The 17,043-nt window shown below is 45.7% G+C and overlaps 1 protein-coding gene across 5 annotated transcripts in view; it reads left to right on the top strand.

The window, feature by feature from the left end:
• BICDL1 (BICD family like cargo adaptor 1) overlaps nt 1-17,043 on the top strand; it is a 56,974-nt gene that overhangs the window by 33,635 nt on the left and 6,296 nt on the right. For 2 of the 5 annotated variants that reach the window (XM_081892364.1, XM_081892365.1), the window contains 5 exons: nt 2,153-2,377; nt 2,970-3,188; nt 4,767-4,910; nt 7,823-7,953; nt 15,699-15,819. In XM_081892364.1, coding sequence (XP_081748490.1) covers nt 2,153-2,377; nt 2,970-3,188; nt 4,767-4,910; nt 7,823-7,953; nt 15,699-15,819 — 840 coding nt within the window. Of the gene's footprint in view, nt 1-2,152; nt 2,378-2,969; nt 3,189-4,766; nt 4,911-7,822; nt 7,954-15,698; nt 15,820-16,131; nt 16,243-17,043 lie in introns of all 5 variants that reach the window. The other 3 variants (XM_081892366.1, XM_081892367.1, XR_014163684.1) reach the window with 2 other exon arrangements.

Genomic DNA, 17,043 nt, shown 5'->3' with positions numbered 1-17,043 from the left:
TGGGGGTTAGGGTTAGGGGGCGCAAATCCACAGGTTAGGGGGCGCAAATCCACGGGTTAGGGGGCGCAAATTACTTGCCTTGCCCTGGGTGCTGACAACCCACGCTATGCCACTGCTGCCAGATCACCAGTTTGGGAACAGGAAGGTAACATTGTGAGGCTTGAGCAACCTGCAACCTGGACTTTTACTAGTGTTGCAGGAATTTATGTATAGGTTGGGGGGGGGGTGCCCCTCCAGCAGATATCATGCACATGCAGCCCACTACCAAAACCAGCACAATCACTTTTGTGATTTGTCCCCACAAAACACTTCATCACAGTTTCTTCCTATCTATTCAAAGGGCCTTTGCTGCACGATACCAAATGTAACAATTCACTGATAAATGTCTCTACGTACTGGCTCACTGGGAAAACTTCAGAAATTCATATAGACATGTGAGCTCAGCTACTCAGCAGGCCCTCTGCCTGAGTGATAATCCCTGGCATCCTGATACCTGAGTGCCAGACAGGTAGCCGTTCCAGAAATAACAAACCCAGATGAAGACAAAAGGGTGTGATTAACTTGATTAATTTACAGGGAAATGTAAATACATTTTTTGTTACATTTGATGGGTGTTTGGTGGAGGGCAAGGAGAACCATGGGGCAGGGTCCATGATGCTCAGATTACTGCCACCAGACCTCCCCTTTCATGATGTAACCGTGATGCATGAGTGATGTAGTTTGGGGTGGGTGTAACATGCGGATTAGCAACTAATAAAAGTTTGGGGGCTCTTTTGTTTGGGGCTTCCATCTTGTTCCACCTTGTGGCAGGTGGGAGTCCTGTCACGACAGTCTTCAATAAAGGCCAAGCCTACCGGCTGCTGTTTTGCTCTGGTATTCCTGGCTGGTGTCCTTGTTTTTTGTCCAAGGGAGCCCTCAGATTTTTCCATTAACATTAGAAACCAGTATGGCATCGGTGGGAGGAAAGGGAAACCCATGGCCCTCCACATGTCCCTGGACTACAACTCCCATCATTCTTGACCATTAACCACGTGGGTCAGAGTAAATGGGAGCTGGACTCTAATGAAATCTGGAGGGCTACAGATTCCCCTTCACTGCTGCATATTCTCGAAGACTGCTGCTGCAATCCTAGACCTGCTTCCTTGGTAGTGAGCCCCATTGAATTCAGTGGGACTTCCTGTTCAGAAAACATGTATTTTAATTTATTATTATACTTCACAAAAACGTGTGAACAGTGACCATATTTTTCATCTATAAGATGCCCCCATGTATAAAACACCTCTTATTTTGGGGGACTCAGATTTTAAAAAATGGGGGGGGAGAGAGATGTATCCGTGTATAAGACACCCCCTAATTTTTAACATTATTTTGGGGGGGGAACCTAGTCTTATACATGGAAAAATGTGGCATTTTCTGTCTCTTAGTGTTTTATTGACCCCACAAAGCAGCATGCAAAGCTTTCTATCCAACCTAAGTTGGACTCGCTGAAATTATGGATCCAAGACAGCCATGCTCATTATTTTTAATGAGTCTACACTGAGTAAGGTTAACTGGATACAGCTTAAAACTTTGTAAAATACAATAATGATGTTTAAACAAAAGGATATGATCATCTAGTTAAAACCACATTATGCCCCCTTAAATTTGAACAATAGCTGTTAAAACATTAGCAGTGAATAAAAGCAACAGCAGTGATTAAAAAACAGACTGAAATAAAGGGTGTTTGAGCTGTTTTGGAGCTGTGCAATGTTTTTAAAAGAAATGTAGGATTGTGTTGTAAAAGTCTCATTTATGTTTTTTTAATTGTTTACCTAAAAACAAAAGCACAATGTTGTGAATACAGTGAACAGGTGTAAAGGCATGCTAATTTTAACTAATAAAATACTGACATCATACAGGCAATCGAAGCTGTGGGAATCCCTTCCCACAGAGGTGTGTCTGGCACATTCACAATGCGGTTTTCATGAAATGCACATGTATATTTTAAGACCCACCCTATTCTTCTGATTGTAAATTGTTTTAACTGGTTTTTATCTTGTATTTTATATTGCTGAAGTCTGCTCTGTGACCTTATGGTGAAGGGTGGATGATGATGAAGATGATGATGATAATACATAAATGAAGAATATATCTTTATAATTTCTTGTTCCAGTTGCATCAGAACCAGCTAGAACTTCAGGAGGTGAGACTGTCTTATCGGCAACTACAGCTAAAGGTAGATGAACTCAGCGAGGAGAGAAGCCTCCAGAATTTCAACTCTACCAGCACGTCACTGCTGTCAGAGATTGAACAGAGCATGGAGGCCGAGGAACTGGAGCAAGAGAGAGAACAGGTAGCATCAAAACTCTTGGCTCCAGAAGAATTGGGTGCAGCACAGGTGTGTTTAAATGTGTGTGGTAGAGCCATAGTGGACTTCCTTCCTAAAATCCTCTGTCCGCAAATGTTTGTGTTGCACACTCTCCGAATACTCTGGTGTTCCCTGAATGTTCCTGGTCTGCATTTGACATCCAGTCATCAACTTGATTTCTCAAGATATGCTCTGTTATGGTTGGCACGCAATAATATTTAATACTAATAATTTATTTGTTGGGGGCGGAAGGGTAATCAATTCCACAAGGACAAGCTATGTGTCAAAAGTCATGCCTAGCTTGCTCCCAAGTGTGCTTCTTTGTTGGAAATATATGGAAAAGTGCCACCCCAGGTCAAATGGAGACTGGTCCATTAGGGCAACAGGGGTACTGACCCACCAACTTCATCTGGCCCCAATTGCTTGCCTCTTCCTTAGACTCAGTGTTGTCCTTCTAGAACTCAGCAGGGAGGAAGATGGGGGCAAGAGTAGGGTTAGTTGGCGCTGCCTGCCATTGGCTCTGGCGCCCCCTAGTGTTGGGCTCCCTGCTTTCCACCCTATCAGTCCCAATCAGCACTGGTCAGCACTCCCTAGAACAGTCCTTTCTGCATTCTCATCACAGCTCAGACTCCAGCTCTGGGAGGCCTACTGCCAGGTCCGATACTTGTGCACTCACCTTCGAGGGAACGACAGTGCGGATTCTGCGGTGTCCACGGATTCTTCCATGGACGAGTCATCGGAAACCTCCTCGGCCAAAGATGTGCCGGCTGGTAGCTTGCGGGCTGCCCTCAGTGAGCTGAAGAGGCTGATCCAAAGTGTTATAGATGGCACAGACTCCACGGTAAGGGGGAGAGATTTGAAGCTCACATTTGAAGCAAATGTACCTGTGGTGTTTGCCCTCCTAGGTGGGTCATAAGGAAAGGGTTAAATGAGGGTGAAGTGATTGGCCAGTGGGAACCCAAGGGGAGGAGTTAGAGTTGGAGTTGTGTGAAAGTCAGTTGAGAGTTGGGAGTTGGAGAAGGAAGAGGGAGGATAAGTCTGTGGGTTGGTCGAGTTGTGTTGTGAGAGAGTGAGAGGAGCTGTTAGGTGGAGTCAGATAGATAGTTGGGATAATCAGTTTGAAGTTGTTAGGAACGTATAGGACAGTAAAGAAACTAAGATTAAGAAACTGCTAAGAAAAATTAACTGAAACCATAAATTTGTTCATGCCTATAAAATAAACTTGATTATTTGTTAATGTTAACAACTGTCTGGACTCTGTGTGTACCTGAGAGAAACGGGTTGGTGGCAGCGGGGAAGCGATCATAGTGGTAGCACAAGGATCAATAGACCGTCAAACGTCTGGGGACCCTGTGTGATCGCCACAGTACCTAATTTGCACTTTCCAGAATGAAACACTGAACCCAAACACTGCCATCCTCTGCCATTTGCACTTCTCTAAATTTTGCAATGTTGCCAACTCATGGGATAAAAATGCACATACCAGGGTAAAGTGTGCATAGAAATAGCATACAGGTGCATTATATCGAAGAAAATTGCTTTGCAAAACTGTGTACGGTGGTACCTTGGTTCTCAAACGCCTTGGTACTCAAACAACTTTGAACCCAAACACTGCAAACTCAGAAGTAAGTGTTCCAGTTTGCGAACTATTTTTGGAAGCTGAATGTGCTTCGGTTTGAGTGCCATGCTTCCGTTTTCAGTGTTACGCTGAGGTCTGTCTGTTTTTGCATTTTTTGGGGGTTTTTTTTGCATTTTTGTATTTGCGGCTCTTTTTTGTTTTTGTGACTGTGTGGAACTCAGTTCAGTCACTGATTGATTGATTGTGTGCCTGCAGTACATTGTTTATCGCTTTCATTTTATGGATCAGCGGTCTCGTTAGATAGTCAAATTCATGTCAAATTGCTGTTTTAGGGGTTCTTTTTAAAAGTCTGGAACAGATTAATCGATTTTGCATTACTTTCTATGGTTTTGGAACGCTTTGGTTTTGGACTTCTGGAACAGATTAAGTTTGAGAACCAAGGGACCACTGTATATGGGAAGAAATTGGCACTAAAATGCTGATGAGTTTCGATGAGGACTTCTATTTAAAATTTGCAAACTGGTGTGGAAATGTGGAGAACCAGACTTAAGACTGGGAAAAGGTGAAACTGAGAAGAATTAACCTTCAGAGTCACCTGTCCCCACTGGCGTAGCGTGGGTTGTCAGCACCCGGGGCAAGGCAAGTAATTTGCGCCCCCTAACCCTAACCCCCAGATGTTGCGCCCGGTGCGGCCGGCCCCCCTGCACCCCCCACGCTATGCCACTGCCTGTCCCTAACTGAACTTTGTGTGGTCCCTCCTGGATCTCCCCTTTCTTCCATTCTGCTTGCCAAACCTTTGTTGATTTCACTTTTCTTTCTTTGCTTCATTGCGGTTGCCAGAGCTCACGGCGAAGCGATGATGATGCCTTAGAAGAACAGATCAAGCAGACGAGCGAAGATTCGAGAGCCTTGAGGGAGCTGATGGAAGGTGAAAGGGGGAAACTGAGGCAGAGCCTGGAAGAGCTGCAGCAGCTCCATAGCCAGGTAAGCATGCACCTCTGACTATCCGAAGGTCCATCTATCCCGGCAACCTCTTTTCACTCTGGCCAGTCATATGCCAATGAGAAACCAAAGCAAAACCTGACCACAGCAACTCTCCCCACACCGGCACTTCCCAGCAATTGTTTTTTTTACTATATAAATTGTTATTAGCTTTTTTAACATATCATTTTCAACAATAATTAAACATACTTTTATATCTTATACAATTTTTTTTACTTCCATCAATCACATCTGAAAATTTTCCAATCTATTCACTTAATTTACATTTCTTACATTTAAATCGCATAACTAATATCTCTATTCTTTCTCTACTTTGCAATATTTCATATATTTCTTCTTACAAAACTTCTTGTAGTCCTACTAGCATAATTTGTTGAGTACAGTTGCTCTTCAAATAGTTTGTATATTTCTTCCAATCTTCTGTAAATCTCTGGTCCCGCAGATTTCAAATCTTTCCTTTCATTTTATCCAATTCTGCGTAGTCCATTAATTTTGTCTGCCATTCGTCTTTCGTTGGCGCTTCCCAGCAATTTAGTTGCATACTACCCTGACTCAACTCCTTTGAGCTCATTTGTTTTCTGTTGCTGGTTTGAGTTGTCATGGAATTACGTAGCTTGTTTACATCGTTTCAATCTTACTGTCCAGTTAAAGGGAGGAGAGGGACGCGGGTGGCGCTGTGGGTAAAACCTCAGCGCCTAGGGCTTGGTTGGCGGTTCAAATCCCCGTGGCGGGGTGAGCTCCCATCTTCGGTCCCAGCTCCTGCCCACCTAGCAGTTCGAAAGCACCCCTAAAGTGCAAGTAGATAAATAGGTACCACTTTATAGCGGGAAGGTAAACAGCGTTTCCGTGTGCTGCGCTGGTGCTGGCTCGCCAGAGCAGCTTCGTCACGCTGGTCACGTGACCCGGAAGTGTCTCCGGACAGCGCTGGCCCCTGGCCTCTTAAGTGAGATGGGCGCACAACCCTAGAGTCGGACACGACTGGCCCGTACGGGCAGGGGTACCTTTACCTTTAAAGGGAGAAGAGGTTTGTGGCTCTTTCAGTATTGCTGGACTACAACTCCCAAAATTCCTCCTGGTGCCTTGGCCAAGAACATCTGAAGGGCCAGAGGTTGCCCACCCTTGGTTTAATTTTTGTTTGGGGATATTGTACACCAATTTTGGTTCCTCAGATTGAGGAACAGGTTTTCCCTCTATATTTGGATGCAGTTGGACACCATTTTGAATGGTGAACTGAACCTTTCTAAAGCACAATTGTTTTAACCTCTGATTTCAAAACTCCACTGATGTTTGTTTGTTTCTTAGAATTTCCAAGCAGAGCTGGGCACAAGTATATTAATAAAAAAAGAGTCGGCCTGGAAAGGCAGACTATAAAAACTGATAAGCCTCAGACCTCTGAGGGCCTGCCAATGAAGGCTTGCCCATTAGGGTGAAGGAGCTCAATCTGCCCTCAGCCAGGCTCACCTGCCTATTTTCTCACCCAAGAGAAAGTCACTAAAGAGTCACCTAGTCCAACACTCTGCAATGCTGGAATCACAACTGAAGAATCCCTGACAGATGGCCATCCAGCCTCTGTTTATAAACCTCCAAAGAAGGAGAGGGCACCACTTTCCGAGGGAGTCTGTTCCACTGTCAGACAGCTCTTACCATCAGAAAGTTCCTCCTCATGTTTAGTTGGAATCTGGTTCGAGTCTGAGCTTTTGAAGCAGCAGATAACAACCTTGCTCCATCTTCCATCCCCTTAGTCTCAGTGTTGCCCTTCTGGCACACAGCAGGGAGGAAGATGGAGACAAAAGTAGATTTGGTTGGCTCTTGTCTTTCATTGGCTCTGGCACCACCTACTGCTGGGCATCCTTGGCTTCTGCCACACCAGTCCCAATGGGTGCCAGCTGCCCCTGGAGCCCGAGGAGGGAGGACGGCAAGCAAATGCACTGGTATGTGTGCCCAGTCCTGAATCCTATAATCTGCTTCCCAGTGTTCCGGTGAACTGATCATTTTCTATGTGTGACAGGACTTTGTTTTTGTTGAGTTATATCTATATATTAATTGGGTTTAAAACCCACTCCCCTCTTCCCCTCCCCAGCTATACTTTTTCCTTCTGGATCCATTTACATGGTGTTTTTTTAATTGATTGATTGTAAATCCTTAGGGAACATGGACACGTGTGCGTGCGCACAAACTTAATTCATTTTAAATTAAGCTGCTGTTATATTTGCTGAGCCTAACGGTAGGAGATAATCCCTAAATATATGGAGAAGACTAGCTGCAAAAAGTAAGCAAAGCTATGTGGTCCTCAAAACTCTGCAGTGGCCATTTTTCAATTTCTCTTGCAACTGAGAGGTGGTGCTGAGGACATGGTTTTTAATAGTGTTTCAGCTAGCTGTGCTAACCACGAGTTCTGTATTAGTGACCTTGAAATGCTCAGAAATCCTGATGTGGTTCCTTTCACTGATGGGAATTACTTAAAACAGCCTCACTCCAACCTGGTGCCTTCCAGATTGTTAGCCAGCACTGATGACAGATGTAGTCCAAACCATCTGGAGGACCACCAGTCTGGTTTAAAAACATGAGGTTTGAAAACCAGCATGATGGCTTTTTCAAGTTTTTCTCCGCTGTAGGTTCTCTTTAGGAATTTCAGGTTTTAATATTTATTCCTACAGCCATGTGGTCTGGCTTACATAAAACCTCCAGAATAGAGTCTCAAGATTGTGACCATTTTTGTTCCTGTCTCCCCCCTCAAAATACCCCATTTATAACTGTGGTTGTGATATGACAAGCACAGCTCCCTATCCACGATCTTTTCCTTGCGACACCTTCAGAGCAGTCAGTCCAGTCCCTTATTCTTGCCATTCAATGAGTGGCAATCAAAGGTTAATTTTCCTTCTGTTTCTTATCAGGTGACGCTGCTGAGTGTAGAGATGACTTCCCTGAAAGAGGAACGGGACAGACTCCGGGGATCAGTAGATGATAAGGATATGAGCGAACAACTCTTGAAGGCTATCAGGGATCGGGATGAAGCAATTGCCAAGTAAGCTGGATTCAAAGACGTGTGGGGTTGTGACACCCAGGGAGAGGGGCAGCTGCGTCGTGATGGCTTTGTGTATGACAAGAAGCTCAGTGAAAAGTCAGCCGGGGTGGAGAACCAGTGGCACTTCAAACGTCATTGGACTCCAACTCCCATCATCCCCAGCCAGCATGGTCAACGGTCGGGGTGATTGGAATTGTACCTCGGAATCCTGGAGGGCCACAGGCTCCTCAGGTGTGCTGCAAAAACATCACTGTTCTTTTCTAGAAAGGTAAAGGGACCTCTGACCATTACGTCCAGTCGTGGCCGACTCTGGGGTTGCACGCTCATCTCGCTCTATAGGCCAAGGGAGCCGGCATACAGCTTCTGGGTCATGTGGCCAGCATGACTAAGCTGCTTCTGGCAAACCAGAGCAGCGCACGGAACCGCCGTTTACCTTCCTGCCATAGCAGTACCTATTTATCTACTTGCACTTTGACGTGCTTTCAAACTGCTAGGTTGGCAGGAGCTGGGACCGAGCAACGGGAGCTCACCCTGTCGACGGGATTCGAACCGCCGACCTTCTGATCGGCAAGTCTTAGGCTCTGTGGTTTAACCCACAGCGCCACCCGCATCCCTGTTCTTTTCTATATAGAACCATTAATTTGCAATCCTGCAGAGCTGGGGAACGTAGCAGGTAGCCAGAAACAGTGTACATCAAGTAGATGCAAAGCCTCCATCATGCATGTGAATGTGTATTGTTTTGAATCCATGGAGAAGGGCAAAAACCAAACGCCAAAATGCACAAGAATTAATCTGCTGCTTAGTTTGATTATGTCAGCCTTCCCTAACTAGGTGCCCTCTAGATGTTTTTGGCTGCAGCTTCCATAAACCCCAGCCAGCGCAGCCAATGGTCAGGGAGCTGGAGTCATAGCAAACTGCCTTATATTTACACCTTATACCATTGGTCCATCTAACTCAGTATTGTCCACGCTGGTTGGCAGCAGCTATTAAGAGTTTCAAATGCGGGACATTCCCAGCCCTACCTGGAGATGCCAGGAATCGAAACAAGAGACTTTCTACATACAAAGCAGATGTTCTACCACTGAGCCACCACCCTTCCCATTTACAGAATATTACAGTTTATCTGGGTCTCAAACCCTTGTTGTTAGTTAGGGACCTCCTTTGCATGCACAGACAGGCTCTGGCAGATTGAGCGGACGATACCAATAGTTTGTCCAACTGTCAAGAAGGTGGTTTCTGCACTTGCCATAGAGGGAGATGAGAGGCACATGGGGCTCAACAACCTGGGAAGGTAGCCCGTCTAGGAGAAGGAATACTCTATTCCTAATCCTCTGCTGCCTTATGGGATATTTTCGGGAGAAAAAAAATCTAGAGTGGAGTCCCTGAGACAGTTGGGTGGTGCCTTGCCTACTGAGAGAGGGCTCTTATCGTCAGTACAGTGGTACCTTGGGTTATAGACGCTTCAGGTTACAGACTCTGCTAACTCAGAAATAGTACCTCGGGTTAGGAACTTTGCTTTAGGTGGCGGCAGTGGGAGGCCCCAAGTGGTGCTTCAGGTTAAGAACAATTTCAGGTTAAGAACGGACCTCCAGAATGAATTAAGTTCTTAACCCGAGGTACCACTGTACAGCCCAGGACCTCCATACACACTGCCCAGGTTTTGCACCCCAGGGAAGTCATGTTTGGCTTGACTTCACCCCCGGAGGCACACTCCATTGTCTGAGACAGACGGATGCCAGCAACAGCAGCTTATCAATAGCCTTTTTGCCAGGTCTTCAGCCATTTTGCCTCTGGACCACCCACACTGATGTATAGCTGTCCTTACAGAGCACTGTCAGGAATGCCAAAGCGATACTCTTAAATCTGTCTTTTTAAAATTATTGATCCATTATCCTAATTGCCACTCAGTGGTGATTTAGCCTCCTTGCCAGTTACGAACATAGGAAGCTGCCTTATTCTGAGTCAGATCATGGGTCCACCTAGCTTAGTTTTGTTTATACCAACTGGCAGTGGTCCTCCAGGATTTCGGAGCTGTCTCTCCCCTGTCCTTACCTGGAGAGGGTATGAATTGTGGTCCTCCCCTAGGACTTGCCGATCAGAAGGTCGGCGGTTTGAATTCCCACGACGGGGTGAGCTCCCGTTGTTCAGTCCCAGCTCCTGCCCACCTAGCAGTTTGAAAGCACGTCAAAGTGCAAGTAGATAAATAGGTACTGCTCTGGCGGGAAGGTAAATGGCGTTTCCGTGCGCTGCTCTGGTTTGCCAGAAGTGGCTTAGTCATGCTGGCCACATGACCCGGAAGGTGTATGCCGGCTCCCTTGGCCAATAAAGTGAGATGAGCACCACAACCCCAGAGTCGGTCATGACTGGACCTGATGATCAGGGGTCCCTTTACCTTTTTAGTGGTCCTCCAGGATTTCAGAGGTGTCTCTCTCCTGTCCCTACCTGGAGAGGGTATGACTTGAACCTGGGACTTTCTGTATGCAAAGCAGATGCTCTCCCATGGAGCTCTGGTCCTTTCCTCAAATGTAAATCATTTCTTATATAAATATATTTCCCCAAATATAAATCATTTCTTATATTTGCCATACACGGGGACACAACCAGATTTGTATTGGGGGAAGCTATGCAATGGCTCAATCTCCTTATTTTCAAGGACTCTGTCACCATCATCACTCAAGGGGACCTTTTCAGCACGTAGAACAGGAAGCATACAGATCTCTGTTTAAAGAGCCATTGTTGCGCTGCCACCTGTTGGCTAAGGGAAGGAACTGCCAACTGCTGAGTTTTGGATGCAAAAGGCAGCTTTTGATATTTTAGTATGTGTGTGGGTTACTGGCTCTCCTGTATCCATGGAAACCAGCTGCCGTTCTGGGGCTGTACGAGTCCCAGTGTTTTTAATATTCATTCAGCAGTAAGGGGATTTTGCAATGCAGGACTTACTTGTTCTGGTCGTCTATCTTGGAAGCCCCAGGTGTATTTTGCTGAAACGTGACCCGTGATATATCTTAAAATACAGATATATTAATTTAAACAAACCTATCCCTCTTTCCAGGCTCTGAGATGGTTCAAGGCAGCAGACAGGTTTAGCTTTGATTCCAGTGCTGTTCTACATAGGGGAAGATCTGTAACTCAGTGATAGAGCACTTGCTTGGCATGCAGAAGGTCCCAAGTTCCCTCAGATCCTGCTGCACTCAAATCCTGCTTGCAGACTTTCTGTATGCATCTGGTTGGCCACTATGTGAACACGATGCTGGACTAGGTGGGCCACTGGCCTGATCTAGCAGGGTTCTCCTTTTACCATACGGAGGGCCTTCTCGGTAGTGGCGCCCGCCCTTCAGATGTGAAGGAAATAAGCAGCTATCTTATCTTTAAAAGACATCTGAAGGCAGCCCTGTTTAGGGAAGTTTTTAATATTTAATGCTGTATTGTTTTTAACACCTGATTGGGAGCCACCCAGAGTGGATGAGGAAACTCAGCCAGATGGGCGGGGTATAAATTATAAATTATTATTATTTATGAAGCAGAAGCTGCATGGCCACCTATCAGAAATGCTATAGCAGTGGAATTACTGCATTGCCTGGGGGATTGGACTTGTTTACCTTTGAGGACCTCTTACATCTCTATGATTCTGTGAAATGCCATGTACAGTGGTACCTCGGGTTACAGACGCTTCAGGTTACAGACTCCGCTAACACAGAAATAATACCTTGGGTTAAGAACTTTGCTTCAGAATGAGAACAGAAATCACACGCCGGCAGGAGGCCCCATTAGCTAAAGTGGTAGCTCAGGTTCAGAACAGTTTCAGGTTAAGAACAGACCTCCAGAACGAATTAGGTTCTTAACCCGAGGTACCACTGTACGCAAGTTCACCCTCTTGTATTTCATACAATCCAGTACAGTGGTACTTTGGGTTACAAACACCCTGGGTTACAAACTCTTCGGGTTACAGACTCTGCTAACCCAGAAGTAGTACCTTGGGTTAAGAACTTTACCTCAGGATGAGAACAGAAATCATGTGCCGGCGGCAGCAGGAGGCCCCATTAGCTAAAGTGGTACCTCAGGTTAAGAATGGTTTCAGGTTAAGAATGGACCTCTGGGACGAATTAAGTTTTTAACCAGAGGTAAAGGTAAAGGGGCCCCTGACCATTAGGTCCAGCCGTGGCCGACTGTGGGGTTGCGGCGCTCATCTCGCTTTACTGGCCGAGGGAGCTGGCGTACAGCTTCCAGGTCATGTGGCCAGCAGGACTAAGCCACTTCTGGCGAACCAGAGCAGTGCACGGAAATGCCGTTTACCTTCCCGCCGGAGTGGTACCTATTTATCCACTTGCACTTTGACGTGCTTTCGAACTGCTAGGTTGGCAGGAGCAGGGACTGAGCAACGGGAGCTCACCTCGTTGTGGGGATTCGAACCGCCGACCTTCTGATCGGCAAGCCCTGGGCTCTGTGGTTTAACCCACAGCGCCACCTGCATCCCACAACCAGAGGTACCACTGTATAGTGATCACCTCCCCTGACTCCCTGGGCCACTTTTGTTAGCGCAGTCCTTATAAAGGCCCCCAGCCTTCCTTCCCCCTCTCAGTCCTTCCGCTGTTCTGCTTCTACGATGTTTTGAACTCTTTTCAGCCAGATCAGTGGGTGGGTGGGAGAGGTCTTTCCAGGCAGCCTCATCCCCAATTTGTAGAGCACCATCTGGGTGCTTCCAGATTACCTGTTTATTGAGCACTCATCCTGATTGGTTTGCAAGAAGATTTGACTGCAGTGGCATTCATTCTGATTTGTTTGGTGGAGTTGGCTGATGTTATGTCAAAGCAAGCATTAAACCACATTTTCTAGGGCATTTCTTTGTCTCTTTCCTTATCACAAAAAGTCGGATCCTTTTGGGGAAGAGGGTTTGTTGCTCAAGACCTCCCAGCAACAGGAATTGTGTGGCTTGAATTGGCTGGTGAATTGGCTGTGTTTGGATACCACTCAAAAGTAGAGACAGCCTGTGTTAAATAGTGGATAGACATGGCAGACGACACAGCGATTTCTCCAAAGCAGCTCTTTATTTTGTAAGCTGGAACAGAAAACTGAACAGCAAACAGCTCAGCCGGCCTGCTTTTATAGGCAGCCAGCTATCAACATTGTAGCAACAACAACCCAGGGTTTCCCGCCTAAAATAACTGACGTGGACCTGAGTGAAAACTATCTACAGTATCCCCCTGCTGGCCCAGGGTGAGAACCTCAGTACATAACAGCCTGGAAGCACCCTCGGTGTAACAGGGTATGCCATCTTTGTGAAAGGCAGGAAAACAGGGAAAAAAATATTCTGCATCTCAGAAGCCAGAACAGCTAGAGGGATCACTGCGCAGTGAAAGCAGCAATCCCTCTTGCTGTTCTGGCTTCTGGGATAGCTGCGCAGCCTGCATTCGCTCCATAAGACGCACACACATTCCCCCTTACTTTTTAGGAGGGAAAAAGTGAGTCTTAATAGAGCAAAAAATACAGTAATTCGTTCTGGAGGTCCGTTCTTAACCTGAAACTGTTCTTAACCTGAAGCACCACTTTAGCTAATGGGGCCTTCCACTGCCGCTGCACGATTTCTGTTCTCATCCTGAGGTAAAGTTCTTAACCCAAGGTACTACTTCCAGGTTAGCAGAGTCTGTAACCCGAAGAGTTTGTAACCCAGGTTGTTTGTAACCCAAAGTACCACTGTACTGGATTGTATGAAATACAAGAGGGTGAACCTGCGTACAGTGGTACCTCGGGTTAAGAATTTAATTTGTTCTGGAGGTCCGTTCTTAACCTGAAACTGTTCTTAACCTGAAGCACCACTTTAGCTAATGGGGCCTTCCACTGCCGCTGCACGATTTCTGTTCTCATCCTGAAGCAAAGTTCTTAACCCGAGGTACTATTTCTGGGTTAGCGGAGTCTGTAACCTGAAGCGTATGTAACCCGAGGTACCACTGTACTATTGCAAGGGAGCATGGGACGCATGGCCATTTGGGGCTGAGCCTTATAAGCTTGCTATCTACCATGTCAACTAAGTGTCAAGATGGCAGATTTTTGGGGGGAGGGGGGGTCTATGCAGCAGTATCAGCAGCTCAGCCCACCCAACCTAAGACGAGCCTGCTGAATCAGGCCAGTATCTCATCCAGCATTCTGTTCTCACACTGGTGAACCAGACATCTACAGTAAGCCCAAAATCAGGACCTGAGTGGAACCAAAACTCTGCCCACTTACCGTATTTTTTTGCTCTATAAGACTCACTTTTTCCCTCCTAAAAAGTAAGGGGAAATGTGTGTGCTTCTTATGGAGCGAATGCAGGCTGCGCAGCTATCCCAGAAGCCGGAACAGCAAGAGGGGTCGTTGCTTTCGCTGCGCAGTGATCCCTCTTGTTGTTCTGGCTTCTGAGATTCAGAATATTTTTTGTCTTGTTTTCCTCCTCCAAAAACTAGGTGTGTCTTATGGTCTGGTGCGTCTTATAGAGCGAAAAATACGGGTATGTTTCTCAGCAGCTGGTATTCCAGGGCATACTGACACCCGACAGTGAAGGATAAACATAGCCATCGTGCTAGCCTTTAGTAGTCTTCTCCTCTATGAATTTGTCTAATCTTCTTTTCAATCCACCCAAGTTGGTGGCCCTCGCTGCCTCTTGCGGGAGCTAAATCTATAGTCGGAATGATTTGTTGTGTGAAAATGTCCTTCCTTTTACTTGTCCCGAATCCTCTGAGGTTCCGCTTTGTTGAATGTCCTGAAGTTCTAGTGTTATGAGAGAGAAAGAAAAGCATTTTTCTGTCCATTTTCTCCACCCTTTCAACCTCTGACACTGGGCAGGATATGGGTCCATAATATTTAAATCCACTCTAAAATAGTCATCATTCTGCAAGAATTAAATAGCTGAGGAAGAGAAAGGTTTGCCTTAATTCAGGGTTTCCCAAACTTGGGTCTCCAGCTGTTTTTGGAGTACAATTCCCATCACTCCTGACTGCTGGTCCTGCTAGCTAGGGATGATGGGAGTTGTAGTCACTTATTGTGGAGTTATACATTGTACCATTAGAATCTGTATTTAAATGTTTTGTGATTGTAATGTTCATGTAGGGGAAGCCAGATGTTGCCCTTCATATCTGATATCTCTCTATCTCTCTATTTCTCTATCTATCTGTCTGTCTGTCTCTTACTGCCAACTTCGGCTTCTAAGCAGTTTACGTGTACAGTATAAAAATTGATTACATAAGTGTGAATATATAAACCTTCCTAAATAAAGTACATGATAAAACAACCCCATTAAAACATGCCGTAATTAAGTAAAAAAGTAAAATTTCTTACTTTTATGTCTTGATGTTTTCTTTTTTTTTTGTATTTAACTCTTCTATACTTACCTTCGTTGTACATTTGTATTTTAAACCAATAAAGGTTTACCATGAAGAAAAATAAATAAATAAAAATAAAACATTTCCGTAATTAAAATAGGAAGAGATCAAGGAAAAATAGTAGTCACATCTTCAAAAGCTGGCAGAAGGCCAGTTGGACTCCCAACTTCCACGAGACCCAGCCAGCATGACCAATGGTTAGGGGTGATGGGAGTTGGCATGCAATGACATCCGGAGGGCACCATATTGCCTTCCTCTGTGTTCACGCATGGACCGTCCTTTATTGTCCTTGAATTGCCACGTTGCTCGGGCTGTTTCTAAATCCAAAAAACAAGCAATGGCAGAAGGTCTCCCAAGAAATGAATTTGACCGACTTCTGCTTCTGCTTTTCAGGAAGAACGCTGTCGAAATGGAGCTAGCCAAGTGCAAGATGGACATGATGTCACTGAATAGTCAGCTCTTGGATGCTATTCAGCAGAAGCTTAACCTTTCGCAGCAGCTGGAGGCGTGGCAGGTAAGAGGGAAAGGGGAGCATGGAGTAGCAGCACAGAGCCCTCCTCCCCAGCCCCGATGCTCTTAAGTCAGAAATGCTTTGCAGATTCCACCAGAAGTCCCTTTTTTGTGTGTTCATCCTGATTCACTTGCCTAAACCTTGCACAGTGGTGACATGCATGCATGTGTTATTGAGCTAGGCCTGATTTTCCTACTTCCCTGTGATCGACAGAAACCTCCCCCTGGTTTACCTTTTCCCACCCCAGTTCTCAACTTCTCCGTCTTCTCCTCTCTCTCTCTCTCTCTCTCTCTCTCTTCTCTCCTATGCTTCCAGTTTGCTTCCTCAGGCCTTTTTACAATATGGCTCCTTTGGTTTCTGATCTAGTGTGGCCTTTCTCAGTTCCCGTAACAACAGCTTTAGTCGTACACCCCTCCTGCCTTTAAGGTGAGCGCCCACCCACCTCTCTCCTTAACCACCTCATCCTGTTTCATCTCATCCCAGTTCAGTCTCACTGCATCCTCCGGGGGGGAAAGAATGCGAGCATCTCATAGGCACCCACAGAATCAACTCTGTGGGCACGTCGCTCTTCTCATCTTCCATGAGCATGTCACAGTTTCTCTCTCTCTCTCCTCAAAAGTACCTTTCTCAATTTGCTTGCCTGTCTTGTGGACTAGTGTCTCTCTCTTTTTTAAACTCATGCTTTCCTTTCCAGAGCATGGACTTGTAGTAACATTGAAATATACTCAGAGTTGAGTGTGGATTTCATGCTCTTCATTCAGCTCATAGTAGCGAGGAATGAAAGTTCCCCCAGAATGTCTGCTTTATATACATTATTTACACAATGGGCTGCACGTGATTGGCTAATTCCTGGATTCTCCTGTAGGCCAATCAGGTTACGGATTCACTTCCACCTGCAGCTGGATTGGGTGGCTCCTGCGGACCAACCATACTGCTGCATTGTTTTAGAACCAATCAGACTGCTGCATTCTGAATCCTATTGTTCTAGGACCAGTCAGACTGCTGCATTTGGATCCTATTCAACTCAGTACATAACAAACATCTTGCATTATTATTCCAGCAATTAGAATGCAGAAGCATAGATACCTTCAAAGGTGGAGGTGTAGCATAGCCATCATAGCTAGTAGCCATTGATAGCCTTATCTAGTACTATTTTTCTAGAAAAAGAGGTGCCAGAACTCACCACGAATGTCTCCCTTGTTCTCTTAGAATGGCAATGGGGCCCAC

The sequence above is a fragment of the Podarcis melisellensis genome (assembly GCF_964234715.1).
Source record: "Podarcis melisellensis genome assembly, chromosome: 16".
Lineage (NCBI taxonomy): Eukaryota > Metazoa > Chordata > Lepidosauria > Squamata > Lacertidae > Podarcis > Podarcis melisellensis.
Note: the sequence above shows the minus strand (reverse complement) of the source record. Positions and strands in the feature narration are given on the sequence as shown.